General features: G+C 32.9%; 1 protein-coding gene across 1 annotated transcript; it reads left to right on the top strand.

Annotated features, from left to right (window-relative positions):
- Positions 1-1,033: 1,033 nt before the first annotated feature.
- LOC123544432 (uncharacterized) lies at positions 1,034-27,941 on the top strand. Its single transcript, XM_053531543.1, has 22 exons — positions 1,034-1,102; positions 13,142-13,205; positions 13,536-14,627; positions 15,542-15,668; positions 17,851-17,960; positions 18,462-18,886; positions 19,428-19,568; positions 19,773-19,860; positions 20,004-20,068; positions 20,296-20,332; positions 20,523-20,626; positions 20,941-21,069; positions 21,547-21,695; positions 22,130-22,265; positions 22,663-22,791; positions 23,178-23,280; positions 23,762-23,838; positions 24,283-24,417; positions 24,981-25,109; positions 26,446-26,606; positions 26,917-27,052; positions 27,562-27,941. The coding sequence occupies exons 2-22, from the start codon at positions 13,160-13,162 to the stop codon at positions 27,628-27,630; spliced, it is 3,588 nt and encodes a 1,195-aa protein (XP_053387518.1). The 5' UTR covers positions 1,034-1,102; positions 13,142-13,159; the 3' UTR covers positions 27,631-27,941.

Genomic DNA, 27,941 nt, shown 5'->3' with positions numbered 1-27,941 from the left:
CAAAATTCAAATCAGAGTTATGGGGATTGTTTTTCCTGGTGCAGACTTCGATAGTAAATAACTATTTTAAGTTTCAAGTCAATAGCTTTGATAGTAACAGAGATATTTGGCTTTATCAAAAACTTTAACCAAACATTCTAAGTTAAAAAGGGGCATAATTCTGTCAAAATTCAAATCAGAGTTTTGGGGATTGTTTCTCCTGGTGTAGACTGATAGTAAATAAATATTTTAATATTCAAGTCAATAGCTTTGATAGTAACAGAGATATTTGACTTTATCAAAGACTTTAACCAACGGCGACGCCGACGCCGACTCCGACACCGGAGCGAGTGCAATAGCTCTACTTTTCTTAAAAAAGGCGAGATAAAAAACAGGCACATCAAAATTTATATCACCTACCGCATAATGATGATATAATAACCCAAATCCTATTGCCGTTATAAACTATTTTTCCTAGCGCGCATAATATAATCAAATTTTTTTGAGATGGTCCCCTTGAAAAATCGATCGTCTTAGGTGTCCACTGTCCACGTAGACTTAATTCGCAAATGTCTATTACCATGATTACGAGAGTAAGTGTGAACACTGACTAGTACTAACACTAAACTATTTCATAACAGGTTCGGTTATTGTGATTCTTTACCCTTGTTTAGACAACAAAGAATAAAATCAGATTGTTAACAAGAAGAACTATATCTGTTATCTTTGGGATAAAAATGACACAAAAATTACCTAATTAGCAGTAACATAAGCAATATTTTGTTACGAATACGACATCTTTATACTGCTTACTATATATAAAAGTGGGGCCAAACTGAATCGTACTATACTGGGCTTAACATTCCTGTACAATAATTACCATTATATTATGTCGTGTATTTTTTAGTAAACAATGCTGAAGTGTTAACGTTTACTTCTTTATGTATGTAGTTTACAATAGTTTGGTTATTTGGTATTTCTACCTATAGTCATTAATGTACAATTGCAAGATCAAATTTCAGTGAAGAAGGAAGTTAAAGTATGTTAGTTAGTTAATATATTATTACTACTGCAGTCGATAAGATTTATATTAAAGTTTGGATAATTTTATATCGTTTTACAGGTATTTATAAAAATATCACTAACGAATTATGTTTATACAGATTTTATGTCGATATATGTTTTAATATTTGTAGTTTCTGCCTATCTGCAAATAAGCAAGTACAATTGTACTGCATATTTATTTAATAAAAACACACGCTGCCCTAAAATGTCAGATAATATACCAATATTTTAGTCGGCGGTTTTTCAGTTAATACTCCTCACTGCGCTTATAAATACGTTACATGTTCAAAAGGTTGCTTTCTATCTAACCATAGCAACAAACTGGGGTGAGCAATACTTCATCAATCATCCTTTGAAGATTAACTTCCTAGTCTATTCTTAATTGAGTGTTTGCCATGCATAAATGGGCGTCAAACAATAGAATTAACATCCGTATCCTATATTTACTATATTTATTAAAAGCTTATTTATAATTAGTTGTCAAGAACATTTTTATTGTTATCCCTTGTTTTATCTTCAAATAGGTGTTTCGAATTTGTTCTGCTTGACCGTCTTATATATTTCCAAACTGGATAAAAATATTCAATATGGATGACGTTATAACTTTGTTTAAAATAGCCGTTGACCTAAAAATGTCTCCCAACGAGCATCAACATCAACAAAGGTTCGACGCGACTTTTTTATATATGCTTGTGCAAATCCGATTGTTAACCATTTTACTGAGAAAAATGAGCATAGGTGTAAGAGTTTATTTAACAGTATTCTGTCTACAGGAAATAATTATCTTATGTACCAGACATGCTTAGAATTTTCAACTCAAGTGTGTCTCAATTGCCACGGAAGAAATAAGTTAAAACCTTAACAAAGTCAATATGATTTAAATGTCTCTGTCCTGTCGCAAAAGAAATGATGCGATAATTACCATTGGTATATGGAAAATGAAACAAAGAAAAGGAAGTAAGTTCACCTTCAGATTTCTAAGCGTGGTATATACACCCATACATAGACTGCGCTCGTATGTGACGAGTTCTGAAAAATTTGAATACAGCTGTATACTATACCAACAAAAAAAATCAAAAATTCGTTGCTCAACATTTCAAGATACTTACTTGAAATTTCAAGCTACTTATCTGGAAATTTCGACTAAGTAACTTTTTTGTGACTTACGTGTGTGAGTTTGTGTGTAACGTCTTTTTCAACACTTTTTCATTCATATAAACGAGAGATACTTTTGTGAAAAGTTATATCGGTGAAAGAGTTTTTATTACACTTACAACATGACTGATGGTAACACCTTTACGCGTTTATGTGTAGAATAATATTACGCATTTACCTGTCGCTTTATTTCACCCTTATCAAATGTGTCTGCCTTAGTTTTGTTTCGTGTTGTATATTTAAGAAATGAAATGATTTGTTTCGTTGTTCATGCGAAATGATCGACAGAATAGGATCGGCAAATCTATGAATCGCGCTAGCGATTCATGTTTAATTTGCCGATCCTATTATGTCGTTTATTTCGCATGCATACCGAAAAAAAATAGTTCATTTCTTATATTCACATTATATTTTCTTTCCATTTGTAAACATGATAATGTTATAAATTGCACACATTTGGTTGCATTTAACATTAAAATCGGCTTCTCGGCCATTCTGTTCAACACACGGAATAAGTGCGACGTAATCTAAGAAACGTTCTCCCTGACTATACGCGGACGTCGTCAAAACAGCGATCGGTTATCACTAAGCGACGATGACGGAAATTTCGCGCTTTTCCTTTTGCTGTTCATACGAAATGAACGTCATAATTTTCAATGGAAACGAAAAGGGCGAATGTAAATATTTGGTATTTCTATCTAATATCAAATGTAGTAAACGTAAAATTTGAATAAATAGCTAAAGATTCACGCTTTATGCTTTAGTGAATAAGGAAGTAATATTTGATCAATTTATTACGTTAGCCTACTTGTTTTAATTGCAGTATGGAAAAAAAGAGATATATAGTTCATTTTGGATCTTTATAATTTTAAAGGTATTTATAAAAAGAAATATCTTTAAAAAGAAATGCGGTGTTGATTGGTATTTAATGTATTGGAGACGTTTTACTACAGTATATGTAAAGAAGTATAAACAATTGGCACTTTCATACTATGTATGTCACATGGAGCAGTTTAAGTGATTATATTGAAACCTCACATAGTTAAACAGGACATTGCTAGAAAGCACGGAAATCCAATGTTGCAACACCTTTGGTTATAGCAATGGAAAGGGGCCTTTTAATATCCGATCTCATATTATCTCCTCACGCAGTTTACTTTGGTGATTATAACTTCTTGCCAAAGTATGACGCCAATCTTCTGACTATAAGCAGTAACAAATCAAAGAGCAAAGCATTTTATGAAGAACAATCTTTGGCAGGATTCGAACCCGGATCACTCCGGTGCTAGTCCAATGCTCTAACCACTTAGCCAAAGAGGTGACTGCCTGACGCAGTTGTCAGATATTGGCTTTAAATGTACAGGCTATGCGTAAGCGACCGTAACACTGTATAAAAGAGTTCTTAAATTTATACGAATTTCTGATAATTTTCGGCAGATATGGCAACAAATACATGTAAACGGCATTTTTATGATTCAAAGTCATACCAAAGACTTGCATTTATTTTATGCTCTTCAGTGAAATGCTGGGATTTATCAATGAATAAAACTTCATAGTTTCACTCTTTCAAACAGTGAAAATACCATTTTTACTTTTTAACTGGTACGGCACTACACTTGAATGCAAAATAATATAAATTATAAATGATAAAAAATATCTTCATACATGTATATATTCATCAGTAAAGGTAAAGATGTTTGAAAATAATAACAGGATCATAAATATTTACATTCTATCATTATAAAATGTAAAAGAAATCAGGGAATGTAATTAACTATTTACAGTTTTGCTACGAAGATATCCTGACGTCAAGACATTATTATATATACAAATTAAGACACTGCCTCAATTGAAAATCGATCCGACTTCAACGCATCACATAAGATTTGAAAAGAACTATCTAATGCCAGCATCAATTCCGTATCATTTTAAAGGCAGACTTTGGAATAAAAACAACACTGCTCATATTTGTACTGATGTGCAAGATGTTGCGGTTCGAACAAGTTAGCTGAACGCTTATTTAAGCGCAAGGAAGAAGCGTATTCTTCCAGAAAAATCCGAAGTCGCTGTGTGCACGTGCCATAAGGACACATTTGTTTTTAATTCGATAGTATACATCTCATTCGGTATATCGCATGTTACCGTAGAGTGATCGAAGAGAGGAAAATCGGTAAGATCAATTCCCTGTGACGCCATGATGCGATGCATGTAAAGTGGCGCGGACAAACTGGATATAATTTGGTTAGAGTCTTTAAAGTGCATAAAGTAAATAGAAAAAAATATATAGGGGCATATTTCTGCCCGAGATAGCTATGTAGCTATCGCGACAATAATGTAAACTTTTCATGAAATGTGTATTTCTTTTTCTGAAAATATATCCGCAATGAATATTTTGTGAAAATATTTTAGCGTGAAGTTTCGCGTTAATGCTCGAAACTGACTAGAGAGGCTTGCCAGCTATCACGATAATATTCTAAACTTTCCAGAAAAGTTGTACAATTTTATGAAAATATTATCGCAATGATTTATTTTTTCCGGATATTGATATTGTCTTCTGAAAACTTAAGCGCTAAATTACGTTACAGCTGCTAGATAGCTATAAATAGAACACGATGATATCACGATGTAGGGACTACAGTTATTTATCTTCAGCATGACGGTGGTAAGTTCAGTGTTAAATTACAGGAGTTCGACAGTTTTCCATCGATTCAGTAGGTTGATATTAACACTAAATGCAAAATAAATATATCGAGATAATATGGTCAAAATGTTTACCAGGAAACTTTTCAGAAAAGTTCGAAGTATCAAGATTTCTTTTTCTAGCTAATAAATGGCAGTTACGTGCACTTACGCAAAAAGTATCGAGATAATACTGTAAATCATCGCAATAATAGTTGCATAAAACTTTGACTGTTGGTGAGATAATCTTTTCAGAAAACGTCGCTTTATCACGATAATTCTTTTAATTATCGCGATAGCTACCTAGTTATCACGTGGCAGATATATGCCACCATAAAATTTGTTTGTTTCAATGTAAGACCGAAATATATATTTTACTCGTGTACACTATAATTTACATTTTAGTGTTCACTCGGTGCAATAAATTAGGATCTTAAACTAAACAAACACATATCATCTATTTTTTGCTGATATGCTCTAGCCGTTAAATATCCGCGTATAATATATTTTACCATTTACATCTAGAATACACTTTAAACAAAAAACTGTGCTGCAATAAAAAAAACTCATTGTAATAGGCATTACAAATAATTTGTTTATTAAGACAACATGTTTTGTTTATTTTACATAATAATTAGGTAGTATATGTCACCTCACAAGATGAAATACTGTATATGTAAACACTTTGCAAAAATAGATAATGTTTGATAACGTTTTAGCAACTTTACAATCACTCCGAGCTGCAACGTTTTCTGTTTCCTTTTGTTGCGTTGGGCGACCTGTAGAGTATTTTTTATATATACGCTCGACAAAATTACTGTACATGTGTACATAAACAAATAAATTACCTAATTTCAAGACATTAATTTGCCTAGAGTATGAATAGTTAATTTATAGATTATTTATTAACAGAAGAGTGTAATTTTCCTAGTATAGAGAAATTTACAGTAAATTCCATTAACGAGCGGAGTGATCACTTGTCTATTAGTTTTACATTGAAGTGTAAAAATACCACACCTTTTCTGAATGAAAAAGACGAAAATTAATTTTATATGGAAAAATGAGCTCAGTCATCGTTTCCGTTCTGACTTGATTGCCAAATTATCTGACCTTAAAAGGCTTACGAACGATATAGATAAGTCAAGTCACTCGGCCGTGAACACTGTATTGAATGAATTTACAGTCTTAATAAGAGATGTTGCTAACCTATTGTTTTTAAAGGAGTTGACACATAAAAAAACATGTTGAATTTGCAGATAGTATTGGTTTTAGTAATGCAGACTGGTTTGATTTAGAATGTTAAATATCTAGAAACAAATATCTGGATGCTTTACGTGCTTTTAATACCTGTAAAAATGATATCAGCAGACGACATTTTTGTACATGTAAACAAGAGTACAAGCAACTTGTGCGTAAAAAGAAACATAACCTTTTTACAACAGAAAATGTCTGAAATAGAAAAACTAATATTTTGTAGGCCTAAATAGTTTTGAGTTATGTTAAGAATAATAAGAAGAACAAAAAAAAAATGGTGACAGTATGTCAGTTGATGATTTTTATAAATATTTCTCAGGCTTAAGCAATAATGTGTTTACATGTAATAACGATGAATCAGAGACGTTCTGTAATAATCGCGATTTTTATACTTGCAACCAAAACATTAAAACAGGGTAAAGCAACAGGATCTGATTTTTTATTGGACGAATATTTTTCTGAAAGTACTGATATTATAGGTTGTCACTTATGTGATATATTCAATGCAATTTTAGACTTGGGTTACTTCCCAGATAAATGGACCGAAGGAGTAATTGTGCCTGTGCATAAAAAGGGAGCCCCTGGGGTGGTTCAAAATTACAGAGGTATTACTCTTGTAAGCTGTCTTTCTAAACTATTTACAACAATACTAAATAAGCGTATTGTAGAATTTTGTGAAACAAATAATATAATTTCTGATGCTCAGTTTGGATTTAGAAGAAGTAGGTCAACTGTAGATGCCATTTTTATTCTTCACTCTATCATACAAAATCATTTAAGTAATAACAGACGTTTATATGTGGCTTTTATCGATCTAAAGTCTTGTTTTGACAGCATAAGTAGAAATTCGTTGTGGCTAAAAATGTACAAAACAGTAGGTTCATTTTACCCAGTTTTCTTAGTAGAAACTCATAGGGCCCCTGCTTACTTGTGAAGCAATTAACCTTATCACTATAGCAGTGAAATTCCTGGCCCATGTAGAGTTATGGGTCATCACAATAGTGAGTTATTGTGGTGTATTTGTATCTGGATCATTTTTATCTGTACATGTATTGTTATAGCTTGAATCTATTACAAAAGGAAGTCTGTATTATTTATAATTCAATATTGTGAAATTTATTTCAAAAAGATGTGTTTGTTTACAATTGTGGCAAATGAAAACGTCAAGTAAAATTATTATATATCTTAAGCATTTTGTATTTTCTAATTAAGCCCCGAGTTTGATATTCTATAACATCTGAAAATAATATTATAAAGAGTACTATGTACATGAATTTCCATATTTTATTTCCTAATTAAACTGCATGACCAAGATCAAATGCATAGAGCATCATGTGGATTAAAAACAATGGAAATAAACATTCATGTCATAAAAATCGTAATATGTCAAAACCTTCAGTTTTAATAGAAAATCATTTTTAGCCAAAATCTGGAGTCCAGTCCCTTTGAGAAAGCGATTTAGTTTTATCAGTGTTTCAGGCTCATTTATTGAAAAGGTATTAAAGGCACTAACCTACAGATCTGACCATTTATGATCTAACGTGTCACACACAATTAAGGTCAAACAGTCAAAGTCAGGCGAGCGAATAATTCTGTTAAAAATAAGAAAAAATATCCTTATGATTCACATCATTTACGTAGTTTACATGATTTTGAAGAAAAACATGTATCTTTAATTAAGATGTTGCTGTTTTGAAAGTTTTGATATTGAGATGTACCAATAAATATTTATATATAACTTAATAATTGTTCAGCGAAATATAGTACAGTCCAACTTTGTTCAAGTGCTCCAACTTGCTCGGTCATGTACCAGGCTGGGCACGATTAATTCTGCCTTTGCGACCAGTGTAGATCATGATCAGCCTGCATATTCGTGCTGTCTAATCATGATCTGCACTGTCCGCCATTCAGCCAGTATATTTTGGTAAACATCCCTTTTAACAGTTAATGGTACTGTTCTTATTGAAAGATGGACAAGTTCATTATAGAAATTGAGCAGTGTAAGGGTTAAAAGATCTGCTTTGATAGATGATGTAATAATGTCTTATTAGTGCTTCAAAACAGTTCTATTAGCTTGAACATGCTTGGCATCTGCGTAAAATATAACGGTTTATACTGCTGTGTCAAAAGTATATATATATGTAGACTTTTATTTAAACTCATTAAGCATTTTTGGATTTTTGAAGCAAGCCGTCTGGAATATTTTTTCCGTTACAGCTTCTATTTGTTGTTTTCTAACCAACAAACAAAATATCCAAAAATACACAAATGTAACAGAACATAAAAAAGAGAAATAACAGAAAAATCTGAGGTCTAACTGGATTTAGAACGCATACCACTTCAAACTATGTATTTCAGACCGTACCATTTCATTTCAAACCACAGTTTGTGGTTCCCATGTCTTGCCATCCAAATTAATTGCCTTGTTTTTTCAGTTCACTTAGAGATAATCATCTTTAAGATATGTAAGTGCTTTTTTGCATTGTTGTAAAGTAAAGAAAGTAAAATTCAAATCACTGAACTATCGGTTAAAAACCAATAATTACTGGTATGTTGTTAGTACCAGGTAGATAAATGGTTTATAGCAGTGGAAAAACAATTCACCAGATAATAGTTTGTACTATTTTTCAAGGAATTTGTTTAATTTTTCAAGGTTTCTTTTTAAGAGGTTTACTTCAGTTTAGACCACAATTACTGTATATGCTTGTGACATGTAGAAAATATTATAAGTCTGCTTATAAAACAATACATTAGATAAGGGGTTTCACATTCTGAGTACATTTTTATATGTTTTTATTGAAAAAGGGAAACTCTGGGTGAATTCGCAAATTTCACAATAGATACACTACTTATTCGGCAGATGTGAAATAAGTACACGCACTTGTTAAAGGACGTGGCTTGAAGAAGCTGCATAAATGTTTTGGGTATTTGATCTTTTCAAGTTTTCTAATACCACTTGTATTTGGTCTCAATTAAATGTTCATTAACATTAAGTCACTGTTCAATTTTCATTGGAAGGTAGGTGCATTTTCTTACGGGTGGTGATCAAATATTCATGCATTAAGGTTTTCATTTGACAGTTACATATTTTGTGTGTTTTTGTTTAACATAACATTGACAGGAAAATGTGTCATTTGATGATATTCAAGCCTTTCTGGTACTAGAGGAAGAATCCAGATGCCCGTCAGGCGCGTAGGAAGCATTTTAAATTGGGGGCGTGAGGGCGGCACACATTTTGAAAGTCAGCCGACCTATAACAGACCCAGTTCCACGAAATGTTAAACAACATTTTTGGGGGTTCTTTTGTTGTTAAAACATCAAAAACAACTACAAAACTGCATGGCACAGATAGAATTTACTCGTTGTCAAAAGATTGCTAAGAGAATTAACTTTATTGGTCAAATTATTGGCCGCCCCCCACCCCCTGTTCCTATGGCCCTGCCCTCCATGCATGGTACAAGAGGGAAACACCAGGTGCCCCTCCGTGCATGGTACTAGAGAAAGACCCCAGGTGCCGCTCCATGCATGGTACCAGAGGAAGACCCCAGGTGCCCCTCCATGCATGGTACTAGAGAAAGACCCCAGGTGCCCCTCCATGCATGGTACCAGAGGAAGACCCCAGGTGCCCCTCCATGCATGGTACTAAAGAAAGACCCCAGGTGCCCCACCATGCATGGTACAAGAGAAAGACCTCAGGTGCCCCGCCATGCATGGTACCAGAAGAAGACTCCAGGTGCCCCTCCATGCATGGTACTAAAGGAAGACACCAGGTGCACCATCATGCATGGTATTAAAAGAAAAACCCCATACATGGTACTAAAGGAAGACCCAGGGTGTCCCTCTATGCATGGTATAAGAGGAAGACCCCAGGTGCCCCTACATGCATGGTAGCAGAGGAAGTCCCCAGGTGCCTATTCATGCATGGTATTAAAGGAAGATCCAAGGTGCCCCTCCATGCATGGTACTAAAAGAAGACTCCAGCTGCCCCAACATGCATGGTAATAAAGGAAGACTCCAGGTGCCCCAACATGCATGGTACTAAAGGACGACCCCAGGTGCCCCTCCATACATGGTGCTAAAGGAAGATCCCAGGTGCGCTTCCATGCATTGTTTCAAGCAGAACCATCTAGCTCGACGGCTTCATTACCCGAGAGCAAGGTTTCCAACCCACATGGGTGATTTTGAAATTTAACTCGAAACTCACTTTTCTAACTCGAAACTCACTTTATTTTAACTCAAAACTCACTACTCAAAAAAAAAATCCTCAAATTTAATCGAGCTATCGAACCAACTGAATTTCAAATATAATTAGGTAAGACTTACTAGAGAAACATGATGTACTGCATATCTTACTAAGCAATTGACTAAAGAAAGTATGGAAATGCTATGAATTACAGTTTTATGCTTATTTAAAAAATCACAATAATTGTATACCGTATGAAGATAGAGGTTTTATAAGGACCATAGTTCAAGAGTATAGCAAGCTGAGTTCGTGCAAATGAAGTTGAATGTACCATAAACCTTTATACCTTGCACTCAACTAATTTGAATTGAGCCAGTTGGACAGGGCATTATCAAGATATTTATAACATATTCTCAACAAAAACAATAGGCAATTTCTAACAATGCATGCAAGGAGTATGTTCATTTGCTTTTTGGATGCAGTAAAACAGAGTAACACATTGTGAGTGAAAACTGTCATTTTTAATTTCTTAAAATGACGTGCATTAATATCATACAACAAAAGAAGCTGTTATTCAAATTTTCACAGTTAAATGATGTCTATCTAATACAAATTAATTAAAAGCAAAGGTGGGTCAATAAAAACCGCCCTTAAAATGACAATCTGCATAAATATCGGACAAAATAAAAATCGATTTACTAACTACTGAACATGCCTTGAAGTAGGCGAAAGGGAACAATACACCAAGGAGGTGGCGGGGAGGTGGAGGTGCACCAGTTTAAACAGTATTAAACTATTATTATTAATATATCAATTCTGCGGACTTATGATATTAATCAATTAGAAATAGACGAAGACTTTAATTATTTAGGTACTGTGTTTAATTATACTGGTATTTTTGCAATGAACCAGGAACACCTAAGTGGAAAAGCATTTATTTATTTATTTTGTTGGGTTTATTGTCGCACCGACACAATTTTAGGTCATATGGCGACTTTCCAGCTTTAATGGTGGAGGAAGACCCCAGGTGCCCCTCCGTGCATATTTCATCACGAGCGGGCACCCGGGTAGAACCACCGACCTTCCGTAAGCCAGCTGGATGGCTTCCTCACGTGAAGAATTCTACGCCCCAAATGAGGTTTCGAACCCACATCGATGAGGGGCAAATTTAAAACACTGAATGTATTAATGTGTAACTGCACAACGTTTGATTTAAAGCCAGAACTACAATGTCAACTATTTGATGCCTTTGTTGGTTCCGTATTAGGATATGCAAGTCTGGGGATATTCAAAATCGAAAGAAAATTGAACGTATTTATTTGAAGTTTTGTAAAAGGATATTAAATAATGGAACAAGTACCAGCAGCACAGGTGTTTATGGTGAATTGCAGCGTTATCCTTTATATAATGTAAGATATGGTAGGATTATAAAATACTGGTGTAAATTATTGTACACAGATAATATTATTTTGAAAAGATCTATGTAACAAATGTTGTAATAATTGGACTGCTAATGTTAAAATGTTACTTAGTATATATGGTTTTGCAGACTTTTTTTTTCAAATCCTGAATCTGTGGACTGTAATGTATTTCCTAAACTATTTAAGCAGAGGGTTTTTGACAATTATTTGCAAGACTGGCATAATTCAATACAAAATAATACCGTTTTAGAACTATATAAACGTTGTAAAAATGATTTTTCTCATGAAAGATACCTTGACATACTACCAAAAATTTAAGAAGTTTTGCATCACGAATTAGAATGTCTGCCCATTCTCTTAAATACATACAGGTAGATATGGTAGAAACAGAACCCCAAAAAATGAACGTTACTGTGACTTTTGTATTTTACGTGATATCGAGGACGAATACCATTTCATATTGATTTGCCCTTGTTACTCACAAATAAGAAAACAATATATTGAAAAGTACTTCTTCAACTGACCGTCAATGTTAAATTTTATAAAATTGCTGAAATCAGAAAATAAGACCATGCTTATTAGATTAGCCAGATATATTAAGGAATAAAATCTGTAAAACAGATCCTTTGGAAGCAAAGAATGCAACCAAGAAGAATAATAGCAGACTCGGTTTGATTGAGTCTGTTCATGAGAGGTAATGAAATGTGCAACACCTCTCACGCCCCCTAGCACCAGCTTAACCATAAGAAAAGACAAATTGTATAATAGTTCATCCTCATAATAATCGGATATGAGATTATGCAGGTTTGAGCTTTGGGTGATAAGTTATCCCTGAATTAGCTGTAACAGTTACCATATTTATCTAAAATGATTTATCTAGAACAATACCTATGTACTTATGTCAAAAATTTCGTTATTGTTTATTAGGAATACGTGACTATATGTGTGTATTATATTTTCTTTATCTAATGACAATGTATGTACGTACAAGTTATAAATAAAAGATATGTTCTGTTCTGTTCTTGATGCATGCGTGGTTTTTCATGTTTTGAATATTGCCCATTTGCAAGAATCGCTAAAACTCATACGTCAAAAAATGACAAATCATACAATAATAATGCAACATTGATTCTCATTGTACTTTTTAGACTGTTTCAGGTAGATTGCTATCGTTGTTCAGTTTTTTATGGTGTAAATATGTGCTTTTGTTTTTTTGTTTTTTTTTCCAAATTTAACGCTTCGTTTTACATATGGTTATATAGTTAATTTACTATTTGTTTTTATCTCTTTTCAATAAAATTTGCAAACGTTTTACTGCAAAACCCAATTATTTTTTTTGATCCTATTAAAACTCTAGAGAAGTGTGTTATTTATATATTATGCTTGTATTTGTTTCTATTTATAGGACATTAGAAGTATAATAATGGCACGGATAGCAGTTGTGTTTTTGTTTTTATTATTTCATTTTGGTAAGTCAATTCTACATTCAAAGATAGGAAAGGGACAAAATATGACTTACTCAATTTACATTTACATGTTAATATTCTTATTTAAATACATATAAGAAAACACCTTTAAATACAAGGACAAATTAATTTTGAATCTTCATTTTATTCTTTAACATTGTTTTTTTTTTAAGGATGGTCATTGTGAAATTTGTTCAAGTTCAAATAAGTATGGTGATGAATGTAACTACACATGTCCAAATAACTGTGGTTCATGTCAGTCACAAACAGAATGTAGATGGTGTATAAAACATGCATTTTACGGCTCATATTGTCAATTTAATTGTTCTGTAGGATGCAAAAGTGGACAATGTGATACGGATGGTAATTGTCTAGGTGCAGAAGGATGTAAGTCTGGTTTTACGGGAAAGAAATGTGACTTGTGTGTGGCCGGAAAACACGGAAGGAACTGTGATCTAAATTGCCCTGGTAATTGTACTTTTTGTTTATCAAACTCAAACTGCAGTGAATGTAACCAAGGTTTTCACGGAGATACATGTATAGATGTCTGCCCTCCAGGTTGTTATGGAGAATGTTTAATAGCCGACGGCCAATGTATGAAATGTAAACAGGGATTATATGGAGATTTTTGCAATGAAACAAAAACATGCAAGGATGGATTTTATGGCTTTAACTGCTCAAACAAATGCAGAAAAACAGATGAGGGGTGTCAAAAGTGCTTAACAAATGAAGCCGGTATGTATGGGGACTGTATAAGTTGTGTCCGTGGATATCGCCTAACTCTTCCTTTTGGCGCCACCCACAGTTTATGCACAGAATGTCCAGGCGAGTGCAAAGACAAGACATGCAATTCAACTGAATTTTGTACAAATGGGTGTTCACTTGGCAAGTGGGGAGGTACATGCAAATCCAATTGTGCGTTAAACTGTTTAGAATGCAATCAGAGCGACGGAAAATGTATCAAATGCAATAATGGAACATATTTAGAGGATTGTTCGAAATTATGTAGCACCAACTGCAGTTCAACTGACACTGACCATATGTGCGAATTTCACACTGGTAAATGTATCAATGGATGTAGTTCATATAGACAATATGGAAACTATTGCGAGCACCGTTGTAGTGACACATGCAACAATCAAACATGCAACTGGAAAACGGGTTACTGCACAAACGGATGTGTGGAGAACTATCATGGCTCCTTTTGTGAAAATAAATGTGCATCTACATGTAAATCAGTGGAAAAGAAACGTTTATGCAACGATTCTAATGGGCATTGTATTTCTGGATGTGAAAATGGATTTCATGGGAATATGTGCGAAAGCAAATGCAGCGATAATTGTGTAAATGAAACCTGCTATCAAGTCACTGAAGAATGTGTGTATGGCTGCATTGATGGGTACGACGGACTGCAATGTACACAAGGTAATATTGTGGTGTCTTATTATTTAAACAACAAATACTTTTATTTGAAATAGCTTTTGCAAGAAGTAGCTGACCCATACACATCACGGTAAATGTAAAGGCATTGAAATGAGAAAGCAAGCATACAAAGACAAATTCAAATAAAAACTAATTGCCAATTGACATGTTAACTTTCTATGTCATTGCAGACCGTAACACGATGTACAACGTTTATTCCTAAACCTAATACAATTTGTATGAAAATAAATAACTCTATTAGTAAATCATAAACAGTTTACCTTTTCCCCTATGTTTGTGATAGAGCTATATATTTAAAAAAGCACATCTGGGACGGTATTCATAAAGCATCTTAAGTATACGTTTTGACTTAAGTTTAAGATTTTACTTAAGTTTGTGGTGATTTCAACTTAAGTCTAAGTAAAAACTTAAGTTCTAGTCATAAAACAGCTAAAACTTAAGATACGTATGAAATGACTTAAGTCAGAAAATAAAATAGCGTGGTGAGTACGATTAAAGTGTTGTTTTCAGATAAAATCCATTTAAACATAATTGTGCATGTTGTATCTGTCTGAAATTAATGTTGTGTTTTTAATGTTTTTGTCCACAATAAAAAAAAACAAGAATTACTTATTAAGTTGTTTTATGAATAACAAATATACTTAAGTAAAATAAATTTCTAACCTAAGTAATACTTAAGTAAATAATCAATTTCTTATACTTATACTTAAGATGCTTTATGAATACGGCCCCTGGTAAAAGGCCATAAGAAAATATTTTTGTGTATAATTGCTTCATTTTTTGAATTGATATAAATTGGACTTATACATAGTATGCACTATCCGACAGACCTCGTTAGTATAACAGCTTTAAAAGTCATATCCAACTGCTTACCATAACAATTATTTAATTTTCAGAAACAGAAGTTCCTGTTTCAAAAAGAAACAATATTGCTGTGATTGTAGGATCGTCTGCCTGTGCCGGTGTTGCCATTATCATTGTAATAGTAGTATTAGCAATTTCTTTCATTAAACGTAGGAGAAGGTAATACAATTTTCAAAACTGGCTTCTATATATTTCTTATACTTTTCAATTCTAAAACCCAACTTAAGTGAGGCAAATCACACGTTATGTATAATATTTTCTAAAGAACAACATAGGCGACTCCATTACATTTTTGTGTCTCCCCATGAGTGGTGGGGGCATATAGATTTGCTCTTGTCCGTCCGTCCGTCCTTCCGAGAATATTGTGTCGCCCCTAGCTCCAAAAGTATTTGATGTAGAGTCACAAAACTTTACAGGAATGTTGGTCAGCATGTGTAGTTGTGCACCTGTGGTTTTGCATCCGGATTCAATTAGTCATGTAGGAGTTATGGCCCTTACTTTGCAAAAAATTGGTCATTTTAATGTTTTGTTGCACCTAGCTCCAAAAGCATTTGACGTAGATCAACAAAACTTTACAGGCATGTTGGTCAGCATGTGTAGTTGTGCACGTGGGGTTTAGCGTCCGGATTCATTGAGTCGTGTAGGAGTTATGGCCCCTTATTTAGTAAAGAATTGGTCATTTTAATGTTGTGTTGCGCCTAGCTCCAAAAGCATTTGACGTAGAGTCACAAAACTGTACAGGAATGCTGGTCAGGATGTGTAGTTGTGTACCTGAGATTCCGCGTCCGGATTCCTTTAATCCTGTAGGAGTTATGGCCCCTGACTTAGTAAAAATATGGCCATTATAATGTTGTGTCGCGTGTAGCTCCAAAAGTATTTGACCTAGAGTCACCAAAGTTTACAAAAATGTTGGTCAGCAATATTTTGTTTTTTAAGTTTTTTCATTACACAAGACCAGACTTCTTGTCCAGACTTACAAAAAAAAACGTTTGTTAAATATGTATGTTAAAATGTACTTGACATAGAATCATAAAACATTAGAGAATTGTTTTATAGCCTATGAAGTGTTCTCTTTAGGATTTTACTAAGCTAGGCCAGATTTCTGGCTAACTAAGTGAAAAATACACAAAAGGTTCTTAAAAGTTTGTGTTGCAAACATCTTAAAATTATTTAACCTGAGTCATAAAACCATGATACAATGGCAGGAAAGGGGGACATCTGTGTCCTATGGACACACATCTAGTTTCTCATAATCTATGTCACTGAAAGTAGTAAATCATGAAATGGCTTAAGGGATTATATTAGGTGACTTTGAATTGTAAATCATTGTGAAATAATTTGTACAACATATCCTTTGGAAGCACAGACTGCAATCAAGCAAAATAAAAGCAGACTCGGTATAATTGAAGCGGTAGTCAATAACATAGAATGGGCACATGATCCAAAAGGACCAGAAATATAACAACACTGAATACAAGTACAGGGAGACTTTGTAAGGCAGTCACAAATATATGTTCGATATCTATTGATACTGATTTTCATGGCAGAAATAGAAATATACAAATAAATGAATAGCAGAAAGCATAACATTACAATCCTGGTCAACACCAGGTACATAAGTCAGTTAAATATATAATATTTAGCATGAAGAACCTGCTTTGATTATCGGAAAAATTTAAAGGTTTGTTTGTGTGACTTCAAAATATGGAACTTCACAAGAGTTAGAGCCCCACACTATTTAACGCTTAAATATGGTAATTTTACGTTAGATTGAACAAAAATACCATTAACGTTTACAACTGTCAACAAAGTTGACTCTATCTAACACTCCCAAAAGTTTGTTTTCCGGTCTTTAGGAAACTTTAATTTTCTGATTTACATTGAAATATCTATGAAATCGAGATTATTAATCTCGATGGTACAAACTAGTTTCGTCAACTAATTGTGATCCTTACTAGTAATTATTGCACTTTGTTTGGATTAAAACTGCATTAGACAAAAGTAAAAAGATATCAGTTGCATTTAATTGCTTTCTTTCATTTATGAAATAAGAACTAAGTGTCGATGTAACATTCAAAATAAATAATCAATTGAATGAAGGCAGTCCCTTGAGCAAAAACGTTTTAACACAGCAATGTTCAAAATTTTGAATTCAGACTCATATTGCAGTCATGAATGAAAGTATGAAAGCTTCCTTCAAAGTATGCATTTTCAACCTCACTTTTATTTAAGTACATTCTTTTCATTAAAAACTATACACCAGTACTAAATTACACATTTAGAAGCCGGAAAATATAAATTAATTTTCCAAGTAAATGATTGCGTTTGATTATTTTATAAGAAAAAGCACTTGTGCACAAGAAAACATTAAAATCAACGGAAACCTCAAACATGTGCCAGAAGAGGACCAGGACAAAGACAGTGCATTAGAAATTGAAGAATTGGATGAAGGTAACACTTACAATAAATTCAAATTTTATATACACAGATCTTAAAATAAGCCATGCATGGTTGGCTTTGCGATCTGTGATCTGTGTTGATTAAGTTGCTTTTTGATAGGATTCTTTTTTTTGTAAGTATCAGTCAGGCAAAAGTAAAATAAATAATAACACTCGGTTTTATTCTCCGTTAAGTTACAATGGAACCAGAAACGCCAATATTTGTCCTATTTTCTATACTAACATATAAATTTCATATCAGGTGCACATTCTATCAATGCATTAATTTGTTTTATTTGAAATTAGATACATATGTAATGGAAAGATTATTTGCTTTGCATCGAGGAATACGCAGTCGTTTTCTAGCGGGATAATTTTGCGCTTCTAAATTAACGCAATATATGCGCTGCAAATCTCGTGCAGACTTCTCGATACAAAGTCAATAATTTAAAATACATTTCATGAAAACTTATATGTGTGACTATATCTATAAATATACTACAACCAATTTCAGCTGTTATATACGCAAAGCCTAACAAAGCAAAACGAACGATTGTGGATGAAGCAAGTGCAGTTTATGACACTACATATAAAAATAAGAAGATGTTCAAAGGGAACAATGATTATGATGTGATCGGAGCAGGTAGTAAAATGTCCCCTGATAAAGACAATGAAAGACCGAACCAGGCGATTAAGGTGGAGGCAAATACAATGTATGACACTACATTTGAAAATAAAAATAAGAAAACGTTCAAAGTAAACAATGTCTATGCTGTAATTAGTGCAGGCGGTGGAATTTCCCCTGATGTAGAAAATGCACACGAAACGTGTTTTGGACTAAACACGTCTACAAACAATAGGGATTCACCAGAGAAAACTGACACGGTGCAACCGGAGACTTCCGTTTCAGAAACTGATATTGATCCTTTAAGTACGGAGGTAAATACAGCTTTCCTCATTATTCACAGTAGGAACAGAAGTTGTTCGCAGTAGTTATCACTAGTTATTATCAGTAGTCTTTAATGTGATGTGGACTATATTGTGTTCTATGTACACGTGAACTAATTATGTTACTATTACATCGAATAACAATGGTTTGTGAAATATGTAGATAGATTAAGTCAATAATATTACTAAAAGTTTATCAAAGATTCAAAAGCAGTTTAAAACAACTAAATCAAAATCTTGAATTACTGTATTTCTAAATGCAACCAAAGCCATCGATTTCATTTGATTTTAAAGTCTATAAAACATTTGAAAGTTATTTTTCTGAACGAACTTTGTATTTCCTGCATATATATGTAGATTGGTGTTCCTATACACTTTAACGTCTCTTGCACACGTCAGTACAAACTTTATGGTTATGTTTAGTAGAGCCAATATTAAAGGGAAACTAAATTTATGTTTCCATAATTTTATTACCGGTCTTGCAAGATGAAAATACATCACGTAATAACATAAATATATTTTAAATATTTAGGTCAAACAGAAGGGAGAAAGCGGTGTTCCAGAAAATAAAAAATCACAGACATACTACAATGACATCGGAAAGACCAATATTGATAAACTAGCCGAAGATGTATCAGAGAGAACCAAGGACGACTTTATGGAAGAATTTGAGGTTTGCATTACATATGAAATAGATATTATAGTGTATATTTAAAGGTCTACATATATATATATATAATACTAACGGAAATTTGCTAAAATTTTTCATACTGCAAACTTGTTAAGATTGAACGGTCATCCAAACATTTGCTGGATATTCATTGCCTCTCCATAGATCATGTAACTGTATTACGCGTTATGATGTTTCCGATTTCAGACATTACCAACATGTCTTACTAAACCTTACACAGAAGCAAGCAAAAGAGAAAACATAGCAAAGAATAGATATAGAGGAATATATCCATGTAAGTTTAGGCTTATATTATTCGTGTTTCAACATATAAATATGTTCTTACTCTAGTCTCTCGTTACTTTGTTAATGGTTCTGGTCGAATCCTTTGTAGCAAGCTTAAACTTGATTAAATCGGTTGATCGCTCTGTATTTCAGATGATGAAACAAGAATTGTTCTGAGAGAAGGTGACTCGGATTACATCAGTGCAAGTTACATAGATGTTAGTAGAGTTGCTTTTGTATCCGCTTAACTTTTGGGATAATGATTAATAATATATTTGTTAAATTGTTAAGAAATCAGGAAATTGAAATAAGAGTAAGAAAATATATTTACATGTACTCCACCCATTGAATCATTAAAACGATCTATGGACTTTAAATGTATAAAAAGCATGACATTGTGATTAAAAGTAAAAAGTTCTTGATAGCAACTTCTTTATCTTTGCAGGGATACAAAACGAGAAAAGCTTACATTGCATCTATAGGTATACTGTTTCACTATTTTTTAAAAAATATGTACATTTGTGTACTACTATTTTTGTAATCTTTTGGCAGATCAATTGCTTATTCCTTTGATATTTTGCTATATTTCCTTACAGTTCTTTTAACTGATGACATATAATTTGTAGCAAAGTTTCTCAATACCTTTCGATTTATCAAACTGTTTTGATTCAGGACCTACACGCAAATATATGGGTGATATGTCGCCGTTTTGGATAATGGCGTGGCAAGAAAATGTCGGCAAGATTGTCATGCTTAAAAATCTTTCTGAAGCAGGGGTAGGTTTTACATCATCATCATCATCAACAACAACAAAAACACCAACATCATCATCATCATCACAATCATCATCATCATCATCATCATTATTATTATTTACATTATATTATTGAAGATATATAAGCAAACCTTAGAACTTAAAACAAATAACAGATATCTGCATAAAACATAAAAATTGTTCTACTTTTATCTAAGTTTCGATTTTCCATACAAAAACAAAATCATGCGTAAAATGTTATCCGTAATTTTACTTTTCGTCGAAGTATGTTCCTTGTATTACAGTTTATAACTTGCATTCTTTTATCTGTTTCAGGCACCAAAATGTGACCAGTACTGGCCGGAAAAAGACGTATGTTTAATGTATGCAGATATAGCGGTGACTTGTTTGAATGAAGAACATTTTGCTGATTACACAGTCAGGAGCTTCCTTGTTCAGAAACAAGTAAGTCAGGATGGATATTTATCATTTGCTGGACAAACTTTATAGGAAGTTCATGCCAGTTAGCAATCAACCCTACAAAACAAATCATATTTTATCATGCATGATTTATTCATGAAATGTCACATTTATTACAGCCAATTGTTGCCGATTAGATAATCATTAATCATTTTCTCTTCTTATTTTACAATGCATTTATATTCATTTGATTCGTTGTGCTTTAATTGGACACATATGAGCTTACTAAATTTAACTGCTGAAGAAATTGTATCCTGTTTTGCAGAATATCATTTTGTCAACAGTGTTACAATCACTGCTATTTTAATTGTGTTGCAAATATATTGCTTATCATTAAGAAATAAATAAGTAGCAAAATATGTATCAGCTATTAACGCACTGAATATGTTTTAAGTCAGAAATCAATATTATACCGTTAAATGGATTATTATTGAAAGAAGTTGAAATGTTTATACATTTAAGGATTCTAAAAAAAGAAATGTCTATCAGGTCCATTTCACCGCATGGCCCGATAAAGGCACACCAGACGACGTAACCAGTTTGGTAGAATTTCGACAAAAAGTCAACAACATTGTCACTGATCTTCGTGGTCCTATTCTTGTACACTGCAGGTATATTTCTTACTTTATACGCGGGTATTCGTATTCCAACCCTTGGATTAAATCAGTTTTTTTTCTCACTTTCATGACTCGTTCGAGGACTATAGGAAGTATAAGTAAACTGCCGAACTTTACGGCTTTCTATAATATAAATGTTACAAATAAATTTACAGCTCTCTTGTCTCATGTACCTGACGTTTTATAACATGTGACTGACCAAAAAAGTATATACTTTTTTTAGTATGATTAAAGAAAAGCAACAAGTAAGCATGTTTACAAGATTAGAATGGTTGTCCTACGCTTACAATCACAGTGGTCCATATAATTTTTATGCCCAAATACTTTTACTTTGTAGTTGGATTCGCCCGAAATATGATTTTCTATAATCATACTGGTTATATTGTTTTGTTGTGACTACGTTTTGAATAATTGTTCTGTGTTTTCAGCGCAGGGATTGGACGGAGTGGAACATATATTGCTTTAGATATTCTAACAGAAAAGGGCGAAGTCGAAGGTGCCATTGATATCTATGCATGCGTTAAACATATGCGAGAACAGAGGGTCAACATGGTGCAAAATGTTGTAAGTTATTACGTCACATTAATATGCGCGCATTTCCTGACCAGAGAAAGATAATATTTTACTTGAATTTTTATCAATTATCGTGTTGCCTTATTTACTTTTTTCAATTTTCTACCATTTTAAAATCTAAGAACGGATATTTACTATGTTATAAATGAAAATATAGGTTGTGAATGTATAAAGAATATCTCGCTGCTAGATGTTGCTGAATACGAGACCTGAACGTTGAGGAAGAAAGTAATTACGTATAGTCAAATATAACATTTTACAACATTGTTATTTTTAGATGAATATCTCTTTCTTTTATATCAAACAACCTCTTTTACATAGTTTCTTTTTCACTTGCATGTACAACGTTGACGCGGTTTACATTAAAGATTTGTTCCAATATTTATAGGAACAATACCAGTATCTACACAACGCTGTTGTTCACACACTAACGTTTGATAGCAAAGCTATTGCTGCATCAAGTTTTCGTACATATCTGAAAACCCACTCAGAAAGTCATCTTTTGGCGAAATTTCTGGTGATATCATATATTTCAAATTGTTTTCATTCGCAAGTTATATAATCCAAGATCATAGGTTGATTGAGCAGTAGTAAAAGTGATTTTTATTGTTAATCAATATAGTACTGAGAAGATATGTTTTTTTATCTATATTTATAGCTTATATTGATAGTTGAAGCATGGGCATGAGAACATATTATCAAAATCTTATACAATATCCTTGTTTTGCTGATGCATGTTATTATGTTATCTTATAAGAATTTATTTTTCATGAATGTCACAACATATTTTTTTTATTCAAACTAAATTGAAAGCTTTTAACAAACTTAATTTTATAATATTTAAATATCATATTGCAATATCAAACTTAAAAAGAAATACGCAAGATCACATTATGTTTACAGCAACTGCAGTCGTCAGTTGAAAGGAGATCTGAAGAAGAAGCAACAGCTGTTACGACAAATACAGCTTTGACTGACAAAAATAGACCAGGTTCCGATATTCCAGGTATAGAAGTGAAAATAAAAAACTGTCCTTTTCCCTCGTGAATAGAATTTTCCTTTTTTCCAAGTGATTTGATAATAGTACGAACAAAGTGTCGTGTTGTAAGTTTGAAAATCCAGCTACCGGATCTATTTTACACTTGTGCAGATGCAGTTCCCAAAAGCTTATACGACATTAATTTGACTTCTTTTTAAGTTTTAGATGTTTTTGAATTTCCATTCATTTAATCTTTTTTTTCCTTCAAGAATAAAGTATTTCGCTTATATGTTTTCAAGGTACTTCTTCACGGTTATTCGTCTACAATAATAACCTTTATGCATCTTATGAAAGCATAATGATTATGTGTACGGTGCGTCTGTCTCAAACACAGCTTGAGATAATAGATTAGCTGAATATTAGTTTCAAATACAAATAATGTCCATACTCGAATTGAGTTAAATAGAATTACTTGATGTATCAAACTACATTTACATGAATATTTCAGGAGACCGTAACCGGCCTAGGCTGTATTTGGACAGGACATCTGATTCCTCACAATATATAAATGCTTTGTTTGTCAATGTAAGTACAATGTCAAGTCAATGATATAAAAGTGTTTGTCACAATATAAGGATAAAATTTCAAGTGAAAGATTTCTCATAATATAAATATGTTTGTTTGCCAATGTAAGTACAGTGTCAAGTCAACGATTCCTCACAATCTAAACATCCTTAGTTTGTTAATGTAATTACAATTTCAAGTGAAAGATAATAATATAAAAATGGTTGTCACAATATAAGGATAAAATGTCACGTGAAAGATTTCTCATATTAATATAAAAATGTTGTTTATTCATGTTAAATTGGATTGTACGCTAGAATGCATTTGTCATCTTAGATTTGTTCTATAATCTTGTCATTTATTTTTTTATATATGAGAGATTATGAAAATTTAATTGGAATAAAGAGTTCATATTGATCGTATATGTGAAACCGCATGCTACATAAGTTTTATTTAATCTTATAGAGCTACAGACGCACAAATCGATTCCTTGTTGCACAAACTCCATTATCAAATACAGTGGAAGACTTTCTTGCTTTGATTGTTCAAGAGAACGTGTCTTGCATTGTTAGCATGGAAACAGATTTAGATAAAAACAAGGTGAGTAATTGGTTCTGAAAGGTAAATCGTAATAAGAACATCATAGACGACGAGTTGCATAGTCAATGAACATTTGTATAACTAGCTTTTATATAAACTGTCTTGAGTTGAGTTATTTTATATTTCTTTGTTCTTGTTTACTAATTGTGTTACTTTGTATATTGCATTAATATGCACATGGATAAGATTAACACATGCATACATACACTTCTGTAAGATATCGGTCCGGAAACATGGAAATTACTAGCTCACAAACTGGCAAAACATTTGCAAATTTTTTGTGTATGTAAAGGGAAACAAATTTTCGGATCTGAATAACCATATAACCTACAACTGAGCTTATTTAAAAACAACTTATAGTGTATATTTTGTGGTAACGCAGACAAAATGATTGTAACAGAAACTATGCCGCAACGGCAGAAAACAGAAACATGTTCTACGGACAATATGCTTTCAAAAATATATAGTACAGGGAAAGAATTCCCTATGGGTAAGGGTGCTTCTGGTGGCTTATAGCCTAATTAACATAATAACTGCCTCTTATCGTGTCTTTGTATTTCCAGACTGTAGGTTGTTATTACTCGAATGATAACAAGGTTCTAAAGCAAGGCGCATTTACTGTCATATCAGATCTCGACAAGACAACGGATCAGTATCAACTGAGAACATTGAAGATATCTCATGAAGTTCAAGTAAGTTAAAAGACCTGCTGTAAATATGATGTTCGGATCTATGACATTGGCAATTTTGCCCGTAATGTTTATGTTATGTTATGTGTTTTGTTTAATATGTCCGTCTTTCGATTGTTGTCTTGGTTATCTTAAAGGGACCGGACTTCATAATTTGGCTACAAATGATCTTTCTTTAAAATTGCATATTGGTCATATTATGGACTTAGAATATGTGTTTTTATTTCTTAACTATTAACACAAATGTCATATCAAAATATCTGAGTTGGGAAGAGACCTCGGTTTGTCTTTCCTACTGTCTTGATAAGTACACCACAGAGAAATTCTTACTTAACTTAAGCTTATAAGGAAGGCAGTTTTCCTTCAGTACGCCGCTGCCAAAGTTTTTCAATTTTGGATGTACAAAAATAGTAACAACATATAATTTTATGTGTTCCATAAGATATCTGTAACTAAGTTTTGAAGCCTTATTAAGAAATGTAGCACAAATGTCCTCCTGATATCGTACAATTTTCTTTTTTCCTTGTTGTACAATCTGGTGGTCGGTCCCTTTAAGTTTTCTGTTTCTATAATTACGCTGTCAACTTTAAATTATTTGAGAAACCTTTGTGGATCTTATAACGTTAGATGAGTTATAATACTTCATAGGCCAACAGTACAGCTTTCCATTTGTAAATGAATACCATCTTTACTTCATGTATATAGCGTTTTACATTACTATGTATGCTGTCATGCTTTCTGTCCGTTTAACTTACATGTTATTGTCTTGTATGTAGGTGGTGTTACTCCCCTTATGCTCCTCGCTTTTATGTTCCATCTTTTAACTTTCCATCTCTCTTCCCACTTTGTACCTCATCCGCATTTTCTGTATCATTAGTGTCTGAGTTAATCCGCTTGCTACTTCTTTACAGTGAGAGATGGCCTACTTTGCGATGTATGGCTCTGACTGTATTTCCTGTGCTCATTTGCTTCCATGGATACTAATCTTATATTTTTTTTACTCAAAACAAAAAATAATATTCACAGATATGATACATTTTGTCTTTTCGATTCCTCTGGTCGTGTTTACTACGCTCTTTGCTTCCAGGAAATCAGCCAGTACCTTTTTATTTCTTTATAGTCAAAACAGCGGACATTAAGTGCTGTGTGGTAAGTTTTAAAACCTTACCACATACAATTTCTAAGTGTTGTTACATATTGACTGATTCCTTACAGTCATTGTGCGTATTTATGAGCAGCTGGTGATCCATGGATCGGCGACTAGCTCTACATTTTGACCGTATTTGCTGTGCTCTGTGCTTTCGGGAAATCTACCCCTATCTTTTAATTTTTATATTAGGGCCAAACTGAAGAAATAGAGGTGACACATGTCGAATACACGAAATGGAGTGGCAAAGATAAAATTCCTGAGGACCCAAGAAAATTTCTACAGTTTATGAAAACCGTTGAACGGATGTGTAACGGAAATGAAAACAAGGGCCCGATACTTGTACATTGCCTGTAAGTATATACTTGACCTACGAGTGAATTGATCACATTCCTTTGTTTTAGAACGCTAGTGTTAAGTATATATTTGTAACGATATGTTTTTAGGATTCTTTTGCAATTAATAATTCATTTTAACAGAAATAATGAAACTAAAATTATTCGTATCAAACTCATGATTACTGCTATATAGTCTATATTGACTGTATTTCAAGTTTGAAAATGGATTGTGCAATGAACTTTTCATCTATTCTATATACTTGTATAGGTTTGATATATCAATTTAAAAATTGATAATGCTTTCGTTACTATCATTTATACACAGGACTGGAGCGGTGAAAAGTGGACTGTTCTGTGTTATATCTGTATTATTAGAGAAAACACAAATTGACCAAGAAATAAGTGTTGTAAACACCGTGCGTCAGATCAAACATAGGCGACATATGTCAATTCCAAATAAAGTAAGTACATGTATATGCGACGTGTGCTTACACCAAAGATTTTGGTTTCGAGAAGGCGACGAATGATTTCAGTTAAAATATCATTTATCAGTTATCACGGAGAACATAAGCTTTCACCTGAGGATCGAACTGAAGACCCTAAATCCGTAGACCTGTGTGCTCCTTATGAGCAAAGCAGGCGGGTTCTATTCTAGATAAAGTAAATATAAATGAGATATGTCTAGTTAAAAAAATTAAGTACAGGCATCACATGCCTGCTCTATACGAAGAAAGTGTACCTTTTTTATTTGAATGATTTTATAACCAAGGGTAAATATATAATATTATGTACCCTTTGTCGGAAACCTCATGAACGTATTCAAATTCTTTTTATCGGTCATTGATTATGTTGATTCTTTGTTTTCCTTATTGAAAACTAAATGAATTTCAAACATTACTTATGATGCTCATATAAGTAATTATAAATTCCACTTGAAGACAGTTATTCATATTTATTTTTTTTCTTTCAGGAGCAATACATATTTTGCCACAAGTGCCTTGATGAATATTCCGAACATTTGACCCACACTTTGTCCTAAAGAAATAAGGTCTTTGAAATGGGTCAACATTTTTAAAAAAAATTTCTGGTGTATAGATCTACCTATAATGTGATGCACGAATCTGTATATTATGCTATGCTAAGCACAAATGAATTATACAAAAAGTGCAAGCTTTTTTGTAAAACTTGTTATAGATCTACAATTTTTATTTATATAATAATATTCATTTTCTGTGTAAAACCATGCAACATTATCTCAGAAAAGTATTGTTTAAACTCAGAAATGAAGTCTGCGGACCAATACATATCTTAAACATGTATTGTCAATTTTATCATGTTTTATGTCTTAAA

The sequence above is a fragment of the Mercenaria mercenaria genome, chromosome 19 (assembly GCF_021730395.1).
Source record: "Mercenaria mercenaria strain notata chromosome 19, MADL_Memer_1, whole genome shotgun sequence".
Classification (NCBI taxonomy): Eukaryota; Metazoa; Mollusca; class Bivalvia; order Venerida; family Veneridae; genus Mercenaria; species Mercenaria mercenaria.
The sequence above is the reverse complement of the archived record's forward strand: the minus strand, read 5'-3'. Positions and strand labels throughout refer to the sequence as shown.